We start from the raw sequence: 17,221 nt of genomic DNA on the forward strand, positions 1-17,221 counted from the left end.
AAATGTGTGTCACAAAAATAACCATACTTTAGTAGAGCAATCTTTTCATCGTGCACTCCTGGGAGATGAAGGCCTCAAACAACACACACTGCAGCCTGGAGATTTCATCTATTGGAAAAGACATCTCTAGAAAGACTCTTTTCAACCCCACTAGAAAGGCCTCTATCAGGTACTGTTAACCAACCCTTGTGTTGCCAAACTTCAAAAATATAGACTCTTGGATTTAACACATCACATCTCAAGAAAGCATCAAACACTAACTGGACCGGTACACCAACTGGTGACCTGAAAATAAAGATTTACAGGAATTGAAGCAGATGACACCTGAAGGAGACAGCTCTTCCAAGATGACTGAACCAGGCCTGTACAGGTATACACCTTTTTCTCCCCTTCTTTCTTGAAAAGACAATTCTCTTATCTGCATTTCCCAATGTATTGCAAAAGGGGAAACCTCTCTGACTGCTGGATCTGTCCCTAGATACTCCAACCTGTTCATGATGTTGGAGATCCATCATTTTTACCTGTAACTAATTTGTCATTAGTCCCAAATGCCACTGTCAATTATACCTACAAGCCTACAGGTGTTACCTATTTGGTTAGGCTGTTACATGCAAGTGTTCCCGTGCCTTGTTTCAATCTTTCTCCAACCATAACAATACTAGCTCAATAAAAAACCTCCACCAACTGTATGACCTTAACTCTCCCACACCCTTTTCCTTATTAAAATACCATCTGTTTTCCTACACCCAAGGGAAGTACAAGCGGGCAAACTTCTCTTTGCAAGGCTTTTAGAATAGACCCCTTTGGGCTAGGATAGTACCTTACAGAATGTCATCCCAATTCCTCTGACCCTTGACTTGAAAAGGTCAATCAGGAAATTCTAGCTAATGAAGAACCAGATCTTAGATGGAGTTCTCTGCTCCACCTGGTTTTATCTTTTTCTGCAGTGGATGACATTTCTCATGGGTGTATGCATGTTTAGATAGATGGTGAACTGGAGGCCAATGCTTATTGGGACATTTAACTGTCAACATTTGTAACAAATCAGAAGCCTCCCATTTGTTCTCCCCATTAAACCTCCATGGCTGCCTTAAACAGGAACTTCCAGGAAGCACACATGACTCTGGGTTTGCCTCCACAGGGAGAGCCCTTCTCCCATGGGTTAGGGTAAGAACCAGGGAATGCATACTCAAAAATCTTTCCCTAACATTAGAAGAGCTAGCCAACTCCACAGCCAAGGCAGTAGCTGCCTAACAATAATTACATGACTCACTGGCTAAGGTAGTTTTGGACAATCATATAGCCTTTGTTTATCTACTTGCTGAGCAAGGAGGCATTTGTGTAATAGCAAATACCCCCTGTCACATATGGATTAATGTCTCTGGGAAGACAGAAATTCAACTGTACAAGATCGGAAGACAGAAATTCAACTGTACAAGATCAGGGAGCAAGTGTACTGGTTACAAGGAATTTCACCTGACTCTCTCCATGGTCCTTTGATTTGTTCAGCTGGCTACCTTTGGGTCTAGGGTTATGGTTTAGAATCATCAAATAACTTGGATTTGTCCTGTTACTTTTGTTTTGCATAATTATTTTTCTACTTTGTACTGGTTGCCTGTCAAATCTCTGCAGAGGTTTTGCATCAAATAGAGGAAATGCTAACTCAGTACTCTGAGATGATCTCCAAATGCTATGACCTTGATAAGATATAAACTTTAGATGAGAAGTGTCTGAGAGTTCTCCCTCCTACCTTTCCCTGTTACTCAAATGTAGCTTCAACAGTTTCCAATTTGTGCATTTTCCCTCCAACGTGGGATATGACAACCAGGAAAGGACCTTCCTCAAACCAAGGAACAGAATCACCAAAACCTGACTCTTGATCAGTGATGCTTCTAAGGAAAGATACTAATCAACAGGGGGAAATGTGAAAATAAATAAAGGAACTCTTACTTAAAAATGGAGTTGAGAATCCCTGAAGGGAGAGCTCTCATACACTACCTCTCACTGCCAGTTGCAGACCCAGCAGGAAGAAGCTTACTTTACATGCCGTAGAAGAAGGAAGAAAGATTTTCTCCTTGCCCAGCAACAGCCCAGCCCATGAGAAACTACCACATTCAGCCAATGAGAAGCTGCTATTACCCTGCACTCCTGCTCTGCTCCAGTGAACTTCTGTTTGAAGCAGGCCCCCCCCAACTTCCTCCCTTCCTCTATAAAAGCATGCTTCTCTCCTTTGTTCTCCAGACTTGCCTATGATTCACCATATTTTGCTTGTCCTGAATTACAATTAGTCTGCTGTTCCCAAATGAACTCATTTTGCTGGTAAAATAACTGGCTATTTAGTTTTTAAGGTTGACACACCATACACAAAAATAAATTCAAAATGGTAAAGACTTGAACAAAAGACCTGAAACCATAAAACTACTAGAACAAAACATAGGTGGTAAGCTCCTTGACAGTGATGTTGGCATGGTAATGACTTTTTTTTTTTTTTTTGCGGTACGCGGGCCTCTCACTGTTGTGGCCTCTCCCATTGTGGAGCACAGGCTCCAGACGTGCAGGCTCAGCAGCCATGGCTCACGGGCCTAGCCGCTCCGCAGCATGTGGGATCCTCCCAGACCGGGGCATGAACCCGTGTCCCCTGCATCGGCAGGTGGACTCTCAACCACTGCGCTACCAGGGAAGCCCGGTAATGACTTTTTTTGAATCTGACACAGAAAGCAACAAAAGCAAAAATAAAGAAATAGGACTGCATCAAACTAAAAAGCTTCTGCATAGCAAAGGAAACCATCAGCAAAATGAAAAGGCAACCTATTGAACGGGAGGAAATATTTGCAAATGATATATTCAATAAGGGGTTAATGTCCAAAATATATAAAGAGCTCATACAACTCAACATCAAAAAACAATCAAATTAAAAATTGGCAGAAGATCTAAATAAACATTTTCTCAAGGAAGACATAAAGATGGCCTACAGGTACATGGAAAGATACTCTACTTCATTAATCATCAGGGAAATGCAAGTCAAAACCATAATGAGATATTGCATCATACCTGTTAGAACGGCTATTATCAAAAAGATGAGAAATAACTACTGTTGTGAAGGATATGGACAAAAGGGAACCCTTATGCACTGTTGGTGGCAACATAAATTGATGCAACCACTATGGATGGAGATTCCTCAAAAAATTAAAAATAGAACTATCGTATGATTCAGTTACCACTTCTCAGTATTTATCTGACGTAAACAGAAACAATAACTCAAATAGATATGCAAACCCCCATGTTCATTTCACATTACTTACAATAGCCAAGATATGAAACAATCTAAGTGTCTATCGATAGGTGAATGGATAAAGAAATTGTGGTATATACACACAATGGATTATTATTCAGCCATATAAAAGAAGGAAAATCTTGCCATTTGTGACAAATATGGATGGACTGTGAGAGTATTATGCTAAGTGAAGTAAGTCAGACAGAGAAAGACAAATACTGTATAATATCGCTTATATGTGGAATTCAAAAAATAAACAAAACAAGCCCATAGATACAGAGAACAAATCAGTGGCTGCCAGAGACTGAGGATGGGGGCATGAGAGTAAAGGGTGAACTGTGCTTTATTTTTAGTCTGTTTAAATAAATTGAATTTTTAAAAATGAGAAAAGAAGTCCAATAGGAAAAGACTGAACAACTGAGTAAAGTATTTAAAAACAAAAAACCATTCCCACAACTGCCCAATAATAATCACAAGTACATTTAGGGTAATCTATCTAGTCATTTTTTTCCAATTGAAAATTTTTCTGTAGAATTACTGTAACTAGAATAAAAGTATATTCTGACTATGTACAGCAGAAATAATAAAAAGCAAGCCCAGAGGCAACTGAGAATATGAACTACATGGAGCATTAGGAAACCCACAACAATAAAAATCCATGACAAATACAAGAAGAGGATTTTTACACTCGTCAACATATATGTACCTAAAATAGGAGCACCCAAATACATGAAACAAATACTAACAGACATAAAGGGAGAAACAGATGGAAATACAATATAGTAGGAGATTTTAACACCCTACTCACATCAATGGACAGATCTTCTAGACAAAATCAATAAGGCAACAAAGATCCAAAGGATACAATAGAACGGTTAGACTTAATTGATATTTTCAGGACATTACATCCAAAAAACCCAGAATACACATTGTTTTCAAGGTCACATGGAACATTCTCTAGGATTGACCACATACTAGAGCACAAAACAAACGTCAACAAATTAACAGTATAGAAATTATTTCAAGCATCTTCTCTGACCACAACAACATGAAACTAGAAATCAACCACAAGAAAAGATATATGAAAAAAAAACGATTACATGGAAACTAAACAAAATGCCTCTAAGAAACCAATGGGTCAATGTGGAAATCAAAAAGGAAATTAAAAAATACTTTAAGACAAGTGACAATGAAAACACAACCATACAGAATCTATGGGATGCAGCAAAAGCAGTTCTTAAGAGGGAAGTTCATAGCAATACAGGCCTTCCTCAAGAAACAAGAAAAATATCTCAAAAAATAACCTAACCTATCACCTAAAAGAATCAAAAAAAAGAAGAACAAACAAAACCTAAAGTCAGCAGAAGGAAGGAAATAATAAAGCTCAGAGAGGAAATAAATAAAATTGAGATTTAAAAAAATAGAAAAAATCAATAAAACCAGGACCTAGAAGAAAAGACAGAACCCAAATAAAATAAGAAATGAAAAAGGATAAATATCAACTGATACCACAGACATGTAAAAAACCATAAGAGAATACTATGAACAATTATATGACAACAAATTTGACAAACTAGAAGAAACAGACAACTTTCTAGAAGCATACAGCCCACCACAAATGAATCAAAAAGAAATAGATAATTTGAACAGAGCAACCACTAGAAGTGAAATAGAACCTGTAATAAAAAAAAGAACTCCCTACAAACAAAAGTCCAGGACCAGATGGCTTCACAGGCGAATTCTACCAAACATACATAGAAGAAATTTTACTGATCCTTCTCAAACTCTTCCAAAAGACTGTTGAGGCAACACTCCCAAAGACATTCTACGAAGCCAGCGTCACGCTGATACTAAAACCAGACAAAGATACCACTAAAAAAGAAAAGTACAGGCCAATACCTTTGACGAACGTAGATGCAAAAGTTCTCAACAAAATACTAGCAAACTGAATCTAACAACACATAAAAAAGATCGTATACTGTGACCAAGTGGGATACATCCTAGGTTCACAAGGAAGGTTCAACACACGGAAATCTATCAATGTGATACACCACATCAACAAAAGAAAATACAAAAACCACATGATAGTCTCAATAGACACAGAAAAAGCATTTGACAAAATTCAACATTCATTCATGATAAAAACTCTACCAAAATGGGTATAGAGGGAACATATCTCAATATAATAAAAGCCACTTTTGACAAACCCACAGCCAATATAATACTTAATGGTGAAAAGCTGAAAGCCCTGCTAAATTCTTGAACAAGACAAGGATGCCCACTCTCACCACTTCTATTCAAAATAGTACTAAAAGTTCTAGCCACAGCAATCAGACAAGAAAAAGAAATAAAAGGTATCCAAATTGGAAGGGAAGAGGTAAAATTGTCATTATATACAGATGACATGATACTATATATAGAAAACCCTGATGACGCCACACAAAAACTATTGGAACTGATAAATAAATTCAGCAAGGTAGCAGGATACAAGATTAACATACAGAAATCACTTGCATTTCTTTACACTAACAATGAAATAGCAGAAAGGGAATGTAAAAAAAATTACTTTTTAAAATCACACCAAAAATCCCCCCAAAACTTAGGAATAAACCTGACCAAGGAGCTGAAAGACCTATATGCTGAGAACTATAAAACATTAATAAAGGAAATTAAAGATGATTCAAAGAAATGGAAAGATATCCCATGCTCTACTACCCAAAGCAATCTACAGATTTAATGCGATCCCTATCAAATTACCCATGACATTTTTCACAGAACTAGAATAAATAATCTTAAAATTTATACAGAACATAAAAGACCCAGAATTGCCAAAGCAATCCTGAGAAAAAAGAACAAAGCAGGAGGCACAACCCTCCCAGACAATACTACAAGGGTACAGTAATCAAAACAGCATGGTATTGGCACAAAAACAGACATAGGGATCAACGGAACAAAATAGAGAGCCCAGAAATAAATCCACACCCTTACAGTCAATTAATCTTCAACAAAGGAGGCAAGAATATAAAATGGGAGAAAGTCTTTTCAGCAAGTGTTGCTGGGAAAGTTGGACAGCTGCATGTAAATCAATGAAGTTAAAACACACCCTCACGCCATGCACAAAAGTAAACTCAAAATGGCTTAAAGACTTAGATATATATAAGACATGACACCATAAAACTCCTAGAAGAGATCATAGGCAAAACATTTCTGACATAAATCATACCAATGTTTTCTTAGGTTAGTCTCCCAAGGCAATAGAAATAAAAACAAAAATAAAAAAATGGGACCAAATCAAATTTACAAGCTTTTTCACTGCAAAGGAAACCATAAAAAAATGAAAAAAACAATATAGAGAACGGGAGAAAATATTTGCAAAAGATGCGACCGACAACGGCTTAATTTCCAAAATATACAAACAGCTCATAAAACCCAACAACAAAAAAGCAGACAACCCAGTTGAAGACCTAAAGAGGCATTTCTCCAAAGAAGACATACAGATGGACAATAGCACATGAAAAGATGCTCAACATCTCTAATTATTAGAAAAATGCAAATCAAAGCTACAATGAGGTACCACCTCACACCAGTCAGAATGGCCATCATTAAACAGTCTACAAATAACAAATTCTGGAGAGGGTGTGGAGAAAAGGGAACCCTCCTACACTGTTGGTAGGAATGTAAGTTGGTGCAGCCACTATGGAAAACTGTATGGAGGTTCCTCAGAAAACTAAAAATAGAATTACCATGTGATCCAGCAATCCCACTCCTGGGCATATATCTGGACAAAAGTATAATTCAAAAAGACACATGCATCCCTATGTTCATAGCAGATGCAAACTATTACATACAGAATGGATAAGCAACAAGGCCCTACTATATAGTACAGGGAACTATATTCAATATTCTGGAAAAAACCATAATGGAAAAGAATATAAAAAAGAATATATATATGTATAACTGAATCACTCTGCTGTACAGCAGAAATTCACAGAACATTGTAAATCAACTATATTTCACTAAAAAAATTAATTAATAAAAAACTCCATGACATTGCACAACAATGTGAATGTACTTAATGCCACTGGGCTGTACACTTAAAAATGGCTAACATTGTGAATTTTATGTTATGTGTATTTTTCTACAATGAAATAAAACAAAAAACAAACAAAAACTCCAAGAAGTAAGGGCTTGGTCCATTTTGTAATGTGTCCTTACATTAGAGGCACTCAATAAATATTTGTTGAATAAAAGTAGAGAAAATGGGTCCAGTGATAGGATTTGTGTACCTTTTTCTAGTTTCTACCTCTGTCAACTCTTAATAACAAGGACAGTAAGAAGATAAACTAAATACTGCTTACAAGAAACATGCCTTGATGGTTCACTATTTATAACATCAGCCTGGTTCCTATCTTTCCATGCTAATGAACTCAGAAAATCAAGAAAGAAATCCATTTGTCCCAAACTAAAAGCACAAGAAAAGTGCCTGAGCATCTTTTTGGGACGTCCCTGGTGGTCCAGTGGTTAAGAATCCGTCTTCCAATGCAGGGAACGCGGGTTCGATCCCTGGCTAGGGAACTAAGATCCCACATGCTGTGGGGCAACCCATGTGCTGCAACTAGACAGGAGCCCGTGAGGTGCAAAGAAGACCCAGTGCAGCCAAAAAACAAAAACACAAACAAAAAGGGCCTCGTCTATTGTTTCAATAGGGAAGCAAGAGGGTGGGTTGAAATCTAACTGATGGGTGAAATATAAGTAGGGTCTCCCTGGAGTCCACCAAGGCAAATTAAGGCTACTGTGGCTGACCAGCTTAGCGTGACTTGTTCTACCGGCAAGATCAGCAGACTTACATATTCATAGTTCATATCTATAGGCAGAGTGCAAAATGTCATACCTAAAAATGTGCTTCAGAACTCAGTAATAAATTCCAGTATGCTTTTAGTTTCAGAATTTATTCACATCTTTGTTAAACTGAGAAAGACTATTAATCCAGTGAACTATCATTTACTGATGTCCACTAAGGGCAGCCCTTGATGGTAGGCTTTAGGGATTCACGAATGAACAAATCATGGTTAAGACAGGTCAGTGTACCAGCTTACATGTACTTGACTAGCTGATATTACTTTATGTATCCTAGACAGATAATCTGTTTCCTGACCTTTTTAAACTCACCTATTGGGTTATCATTGGAGTCTTCCACAGACATAGGATTCTTCTTACCTGGAGATCCTATAAAAACAAAGAAATATCCTGTGATGAAAGGACATTTAATATTTAACTAAGAACACTGGCAATATGTTTCTTTCTGTCTCTGGGGTGGTGGTGGTGTGGGGGAAGGGTAGATTATTCCACAGGAAGTTCTACTTTTGCCACTGTTGCTATGAAATATACCTTGAAACTGTCAGTAAATCTGGGACTGTATTATTGGATTTTTCAAGACAGAAAACATATGGCTAATGTAACACTTATATAGTACTTACTATGTGCCAGCCAAGGATACAATAGTTTGCCAAAGTTCATTCACCCACATGGGGACACAGTGGTTGGTGAGGAATTTTTGCTACTGACAACTCTGCTCTTCTGAGTAGACTGGACCATCCTGGGAGGGGCCCTTACTATTAATGGGTGCTCCTAGGTCTTGTACCACCAACATGCCTAACTGCATACAATGGAGAGAAGATGAAGTGGGTTAGGATTTTCATTTAAAATTGCAAGCCTTCTCAGTATAATTCTTTGAATTTTTAGCTAGTGCCTTAAATTTGGAAAAAGTTTGGAAGAATTCTATGCCCCAGTTAAGCAACTTTTCAGAGTGGGTTATTCATCTTTGGTCTTTGTATAATGAAAGATTAACACATATACTACATGGGAGGCAAGTAAGTTTATTACTGTGTACTTTTCACAAAGATAGTTTTCCCCTACCCAAAAAACCTTCAAAGTACAAAGAAAGTAAGCAATAACAACTTTGAAGGAGCTATCTTTACTGTGCGTTTCTTCCTCTTGCTGGAACCATAATCCATTTATCACAAAAGAATATAGTGTGAAGATTAAACTTGAAAAAGATCAAGGTCAGTAGACTGTACAGATGTATTTAGCAGCAGGAAGCAAATAACTGCCAACATTATTAAGGGCTTACTACATGCCAGGCCTCATGGGGAGCATGTAACTTGCATTAGCTCATCTAACCCTCACAACAATTCTGTGACAGGAACACTGTTGTGCAGTGACAGAACTGAGACCCAGAGGAGGCCACCCAGCTAGTAAGTGGCAGAGTCTGGATTTGGACCAGGCTGTTTGATTCCAAAGCCTGTACTTGTGAATGCCAAAATGGAACCGTTGATTTTCTGCTATAAACCTGCTTCTGCCCCAGTGTTCCCAGTTGTTGCATTACCAGTTGTTCAATCCTAAAACCAAGAGGTCATCTTTTGATTCTTCCTTCTTCCTCACTCCACCATGCAATCCATTAGCAAATGATTTCAGTTCTACCCCCCAAAAAGATCTAGACTCTATCTACTTATCTCCATTACCACGTGCTTTCATCTTTTGCCTAGACTGCTACGAGAGCCTCCTGTTTTTGTCTACCTGCTGTTGTCACTCCTATGAGGGATGATTTCCTGGCAACCCATTTTTTTTTTTTTTTTTTTTGCGTGAGGAAGAAGGCAGAAGCAGTGTTCTTTCTAAGCTCTTTCTAGCTTTAGGACCTTTTCTCCTCTTTTCAAAAAATACTTATGAAGTACCTACTATGGGCAGGCACTGTTTCTGTGTCCTAAGAGATAAAGAATGTCACGGACAATCTAAGAACAAGGAGGCTGATGCTTTACCTGACAAAATGACCAAGTATTAAAATAGAATATTGCACTAAATAGAAGAAAAGAAAGTTAAGTTCATGAAGTGGCATAGGCTCATTAAAGATTAATTTCATATCCTAATTGGCTACCCATTATGGTGGCTTTTGAAGCCTGGGAATCACTTTAGAAAGTCCCTGTTTTTTGCATTCCCCCTGCAGGCTAAGAACACTTTAACTAGGGCTTGCCTATGGTTTGATAGATGTAATCTAGAGAGTCGGAAATGGCCATCTCTTAGCGGAAATGGCCATCTCTTAGCAACCTATTTGAACTCTTTAATGCAGCATTTCTGAAGCCACCTTAATCCTTGGACTTTTCCATTTAAGGGTCAATAAAGTTCTTCCTTTCCCCTAAGGCTGTTTAAGGTGGGTTTCTGTCACTTGCCACCAAAAGTCCTGATTAATAGCCTCCCCCACCCTTACGTCTTTCATTGAACTACCACAATCTATCCTGTCTGCTGGCTTGCTAACTTGCTCATAGTATCCCTCCTCCTTCAACTGAAGATATTTATGAAACTATGCAGCAGACTGTGAAGGATATTTTAAAAGAAGAATTTCAATAATGTTTTTATCTTCTCCCACAATATTCTGGGCAATGTCAGTATTGTGGATAAAAGTATTATCTACTTGAAGAGCCAACATCACCTACTGTAGCTTAGTGGCAAAATGGTTAATTGAGAGTTTAGATTCTGGCCTCTGAAATCAAACATGTATTAGTTGTTTCACTTTGAATAAATTAGGTAACTTCTAAGCCTCAGTTTCCTCATTTATAAAATGGGGATAATACTGTGAGGATCCAATGGGAGTAAGTATGGACCTCAATTAGCATAGTGTGAGAAGCACAGGAAAAGTGTCTAGTAAAAATTAGCTATATAAGCTCTAGTATGACAAAAATCACTGTACTTCATAATGACACTTTATACAGATTACACACTGCATATAAAGACTAGGACAACCTTTACTTGCTCTTTTGAGACATTCTCTACAGAACCTTCCTTTACTCTAGTTTCAAGGTGGACTGTATAGTCTGCAGAAATGGATTCCAGCTCACATTGGTTATACTAGTTTATGAAATCAAGGCTTTCATATAGTAGAGCATTCCAAGTTTTCCAAATAGCATTAACGTCTAGTGAGACATCAAGTAACAAATAGAACAGTGAGTATTAAAACAGGGCAAAAAAAATCTGTTATGAGGGCAAAAGAAAAGCAAGCACACTCAGTTTCTCTACTCAGTAATTCTTTAGAGAAACAATAAGCAGGTATACTTTCACAAAGTAATAAAAAAATGGAAAGCAACTCACATAAATATTGGCATAAAATTATCAGCAAAATATACTGTTTAATTCCAGATAGTCCACTTTTACAATAAAATACCTCATAATATTGAAACTATGACGGACATGATTTTACTGATCATTCTTTCCTGAAATGATCTCAAAATTAGCTCTACAAAGCCAGTCTGTCACATGTGCAATTCAGCAAACAAAAAAATTCAGCAAAACAAACAAAAACTGTTATTGTCTAACTCACCCAGATTATTCTAGCAAAAGCAGGTGTTGTGCCTGAACCCTCTGGTTTTGCAAACTGCTGGATAAAACTAATGTAATATACAGTGGATAGAATTTAAAACCAGGAAAAACTTGGGTCATTTAAACTAACTTATTCTAGTTTACTGACCATTAATCAGTGACCTGACCTCTATAAGAGCTGACAAAGAGAAAACAGAATTTACACAGCAAATCAGTTTTCAGGACTTTATCCAAAAAGTCCCCAAAGGGCCAAGGGCCTAAAGGGACACCTCCACTTCCCCCAGAAGAGAAATGTCAAAATCATTTTGTTATGATTTTACCGACGACGTCGTGGACTCCTAACAATAGCGCAGCTGTGATCGTAAGGCTGCACAGCTGATACGCGCCTCGGCCCGCCTCGGCCGGTGTTTACGGTACACGAGGGGCTGGTAGCGCCCATCCACAGAAGCACAAGCATCACCTGCGCCCGGGAGCGCTGTCCGCACCCCAAAAGCTCCCAACCAGCTACACTAGCCCCAAAGCGTCTGGGGTCCTTAAGACTATAAATAATTGGTTTGATATTACACAATTAGGCGATGAAACGCCGGAAAACGCCTAAAGGTTCCGCAACTAACTGGTAGACATATTTGCTCAGGAATCGGTAGACATATTTTTCAATCCATCTAATCGTTTACAAAAGGAAGGCTTAGATAATCTCTAACCTCCCAGGAAAACATTAACTTCGGGGAAAGACTGTAACAACTGAGTTGAACCCCTGCTGAAGGCCCATCCTTCGGTAACTCAACAGGTTATACGCACTCCTCCAGGCCTGCGTCCGCTGCTTGCAGAAAAACTGAGGGGAAGGACTGGACCATTTCTTAAGCAGGCGGCCTTGGGACAGGTGGGGGACTGGCCCAAGTCTCAGTTTTCCCTCTGATGGGGCCATCAGGTCACCTCCAGGACTGCCCCGTGCGTTCGGCCTAAGACTTGCAGAACTTTCTGCACAACCAGATCCAACTTGGAAACTCCCGATGGGCAGCGCGACTCCTCCCGGAGCCGGGGCTGGCGACCCCCGCAGCCACTTACCCTCCGGGTCTGTGCTGTCGGCGATGATCTTCAGCAGCGCTACCCCCACCACGACCCCCAGGGCCAGCACAGCCAAGATACCTCGCGAGCCGAGTCCCATTGTTCCGAGGCAGGACGCAGAGGCCGCGTGGGTTCCCGAAGAGGTGGCGGCTGCGCTGGTTAGAGCTGTGCCTTGGCGCACCCGAGCCCGCCCCGCGTCCCCTTCCGCCACGCACGCCTCACCTCCCACCGCCTGCCCCCCAAAGACCAAATAGGGCGCGGGAGCCTGGCCTGGAGAGGGCGTCGCGTGCCTGCCCCGGCGGCGGGACGGGGCGGGGCTGAGGCGGCGGGGCGGGGCCGACACGCGGGGGCGGGGTTTGCGATTTGAAGCACCCGGACCCTCCTAGCAGCTTCCCCGTGTGACGCGCGCATGCGAGCCTCGGAATGCTCGAGCAGTTTTCTTTTTTTTCCGGAAAGGGTAGTTTCGTTTTTTTGGATAGAAGCGAGTACCTCTGCCTCTCCAGATACCGAGTACGCCGGGCTTTGCTGGGCCCGGAAGGAAGTCTTTGAAGAGTAGTTTTTAGGTGAGGCACGGAGGCTGCGTGCGGCTCAGAGTGAGAGGGAGAAGTCGCAGGCGAGGACAGCATAAAGGGAGGTACAGGAAAGAGGGTTTTTTTCCTCCGAGTGACCCAGCCTAAGATGGGACGGGGGTGAGGGGCTCGACAAATTCATTAAGTGCATACGTAAAACATCCATGATCTCTGTACCCCAAATAACACCTCATCCTCTTCCACAGGTTCCCTGCTTCTCTGGCTAGCTAACGTGCCTAAAGAGATTATCCGAGTGGACGCGGGGGGATGGTGGCGGGGGGATTGGAAGAATTGGTAGCTGTTCATAGGCAAGTATAGCCAGCAAGGCCGAGGCTGCACACGTCTAACCTAGTCCCTTTTCTCCTTGGTGTCTGCTGTCCCAGTTCAGATGGATTAACCTGTTTTTGGCTAAGTTCCTCTTCAGCCCTTGGAGCCAATTCTACTCACCTGTCTTGACTTGCAGTGCTCCTACAGACTGCATTTTGTTTTTGCTAAGAAACTCCGAAGTGACCTGTAGCAACCCGTGGCTGATGCAAGAGAACGACAAAGATTGAGTCCTCATTTGGGTGGGAAACCTTCAGTTGAAAATGATCCAGAGCACTTAAAATCCTGGTGAATCCACCCCCCTTCCCAACACTCTAAATGTTGCAGATCTAAATGTTGTTGATTCTCTTGGTACCTGACCCAGATTCATGACATAAGGACCACGATATCATAGTTGTATTCCCAAAAATATGTTATGAGAGATAGTACTTTCTGATCTCAGGTAAGGCTATCAGTATAGACATGATTAATCATAGGGATTAAGTGGGGCAGTCTGTCCTAAATTTGCAGACCCCCATCTGTTGTTTCAACCAAACTTGCAAATACTCATTGGCATCCACCATGGGCAAAAAGCAAGCACTGCACATTTAGCTTTTGGTTACTCCATTTGATTGGGGAATCTGGTTTAGGAATAAATTGTTCTGGTGACTGCCTATACCTTTGTTCAGGCATTTCACAATCCAGGCTCAACCTGTCTTTCCAACCTTGGTTCAGCTACCAATGAACAAGGGTGCTCTCTGGTTCTTTGGCATTTGACAGGAGTAGCAGCAGAGGTGGCTGACTTTGTTGGCAGCACTGGCAGCAACAGCAGTTTCTCAGTGGTTGCAAGATTGAGTTTCCGATGCAGAAGTGCATGGGTGGGGAACTGCAATAGAGACAGTTTCCTCACTGGACTAGTTCTGCAGTGATTTTGTGCATTATTCCTGGAGGCCTAGCGTCTGCCATGATTCTCTTTACCCTCCAGTAATTCTGAGAGCCACCCAATATCTTCAACATGCTCCTTTTCTGCTATATCAGCAAGAGTTAGCTCTTCTTTCTCAAAACTAAGAATCCTGACTTTATACGGTTCATTATGTCTTTTCCCCCTAGTAGGCTACAATTTCCATTGGTAAATTGGTAATAGCTGGTAAGGCATCTTTAAGCAGATGCTTTACCAGCTATTTACTGAGTGCTTACTGTGTGATGGGCAGTGTCCTAATAGAGCTTACAATATAGTGGCAAGACAGATACATTGACAGTTACAGTCTAGTAATGGGAACAGAGTGTGATTAGAGGCTATGATGTAGTCATGGAAAAGCACACATTGGATCCAGGGTCTGTATCTTTATATTTGTACTTGAGGGTATAACACACTTCCTGTCACATAGAAGGCATAGAAGGCATTCAGTTTCTATTCGTGGAATGAATTTTAGGTGGAGATAAACAAAGCAGCAAAACTCTGGTAATCTTCTCCCTCAATTATGTCCTTTTTAAAAATCCATCCTGTATTTCCCGTATGTCTGTATCTTTGGCTTAAGGTCACCTAAGGGTGCACCAGAGATTGGAACCATCATTTATTCATTAATCCAATCAGTCAGTATCCAAAAATTTATTGCACACATGACATGTACCAGGCGCTATTCTAGGTGCTAGGAAATAGCAGTGAATAACACTGATCTACCTGATAGACCAAGTGAGTGGTTTCAAAGTGAGTTAGTTTCTGGATAGGAATGGCAGAAACCGCTTCTGTTATGACTGTACAAGAGATATTGAGATTTCATGTTATTCCACTGAAACTTACTTATATCCCACAGTAAGTTTTTAGTTGTAAAAAGAAAGAGGTGATAGAGGAAGGCTCATCCGGTTTGATGTCCACAGATGATTATTACTTTCTAGCTATGTATAAATCAGTCTGTTGATAAATCCATACTTGCATGAGGAACAAATCAGAATCTACCTAGCTTTGAGACCGTGAGGTAGCTGCAAATAAGGCAAGGCAGTGGAAAGATTTAACACAAGAGTATAACTTGGCCTGTGGCCATCTCCCTGTCTCTGCCAATTTTCTGTCAACTTCCATTTTAGCAGATTGACAACATGTTATAAACTGTGATTAAGTCTTCACAATGAAAGCTGATTTTTTGGGTCCTTTCCCTCTTCTGCACCCCTGCTTCCTTTCCCTGTGTATTAGAGTCCCTGTTTTTCTCACACCTTCTTCTTCCCTCTCCTTTTAGTTTTTCCTTCTTTTTTTTTGTCCCTGAGGGTACAAACTTCAGCCAGAGTGTGAATCTGTTCAATTAATCCAAAAAACCCCCCCCAAAAAACCTTACTGGGTATCTTGTGTTCAGTGCTACATAGGATTCTAAGTTTAAGACAAGAGCAAAAATAAAAATAAAACAAGCAAAAAAAAAAAAAAAAAAAACAAGTAATGGTAAAGATAAACAAACAAAGAAAGACCAATGAGCTCCACAATTGGATTTTACTTTTGAAACAAGGAGGTCAGAGAAGAGAGTTCTGGGTGGACTAAAGTTTTAAGGAATGACTTCTCAAAAAGGAATTGGAGAGTTGTGTCTGAATCTGAGAGGTCTGGTTGAGAGAGAGGTGGTGACGGTGAGTTTTCAGTACGGATCTGGCAGGATTATGTTGTGCTATGAGTACAGTAGGAAGGTGAGATCTGAGTTCAGAGATTTCAGTGGCAGGCACTAGGAAGTCCCATGGGCCTTTCCGTTGTTAGTCCCAGGTTATTTATCAGCTCCTACTTTGACTCTTTTTGTTTCTTCTCTATAGGAGGCTATAGGGATTCAGCATACTTTCCTTTCCTGTTTGAAGTCACTGCCACCTACCCCATTCTTTGGTGTTCTTATTTCTTCAAGGCTTCATATGGAGTTAGTTGCAAGTCCCCATGCCATTCTATAGTAAGAACTAATCACGATGGAGAAAACTGACAATAGATAAAATAGCTATTGTGAGGAAGTTAAAGAAAAATCTGAAATAAAGTTCTTAGACATTTTGATTTTTAAAGAACTTCACATTACCTTTTAATTAATTAATTAATTTATTTTTGGCTGTGTTTTAGGTCTTTGTTTCTGTGCGAGGGCTTTCTCCAGTTGCGGCAAGCGGGGGCCACTCTTCATCGCGGTGTGCGGGCCTCTCATTGTCGCGGCCTCTCGTTGCGGAGCACAGTCTCCAGACGCGCAGGCTCAGTAGCTGTGGCTCACAGGCCTAGTTGCTCCACGGCATGTGGGATCCTCCCAGACCAGGGCTCGAACCCGTGTCCCCTGCATTGGTACGCAGACTCTCAACCACTGCGCCACCAGGGAAGCCCCAAGTTCTTAGACTTTTGATCCCTGCTCAGTATTTCCTATCTCGCATATAGGAGATGGAAGAGTAAGGCTTACCATCCATTCAACAAAAGTTTGAGCAATTGAAAACATACATACACACAAGAAACAACTAGAAATGTGTCATGCTGATAAAACACAGCAATGTGATGGAGAACAACTAGGTGGTTACTTTAGAATAAATAGGTAAGTCCTCTCTAAGTAGGTAAAAGTTAAACTGAGTCCTTAAAAGGAGCCATGTGAAAACCAGGGGAAAGTACATTTTAACCAAGCTTGATGTGTCGGGGAAACAGAAAGAAAGCAAG

General features: G+C 40.4%; 1 protein-coding gene across 1 annotated transcript in view; it reads right to left on the reverse strand.

Annotated features, from left to right (window-relative positions):
- TMEM123 (transmembrane protein 123) overlaps positions 1-13,004 on the reverse strand; it is a 72,456-nt gene extending 59,452 nt beyond the window's left edge. The window contains exons 1-2 of the mRNA XM_060303969.2: positions 12,707-13,004; positions 8,444-8,500 (exon numbers count right to left, since the gene is read on the reverse strand). Coding sequence (XP_060159952.1) covers positions 8,444-8,500; positions 12,707-12,806 — 157 coding nt within the window. The 5' untranslated portion in view covers positions 12,807-13,004. The remainder of the gene's footprint in view (positions 1-8,443; positions 8,501-12,706) is intronic.
- Positions 13,005-17,221: the final 4,217 nt, after the last annotated feature.

The sequence above is a fragment of the Globicephala melas genome, chromosome 8 (assembly GCF_963455315.2).
Source record: "Globicephala melas chromosome 8, mGloMel1.2, whole genome shotgun sequence".
Lineage (NCBI taxonomy): Eukaryota > Metazoa > Chordata > Mammalia > Artiodactyla > Delphinidae > Globicephala > Globicephala melas.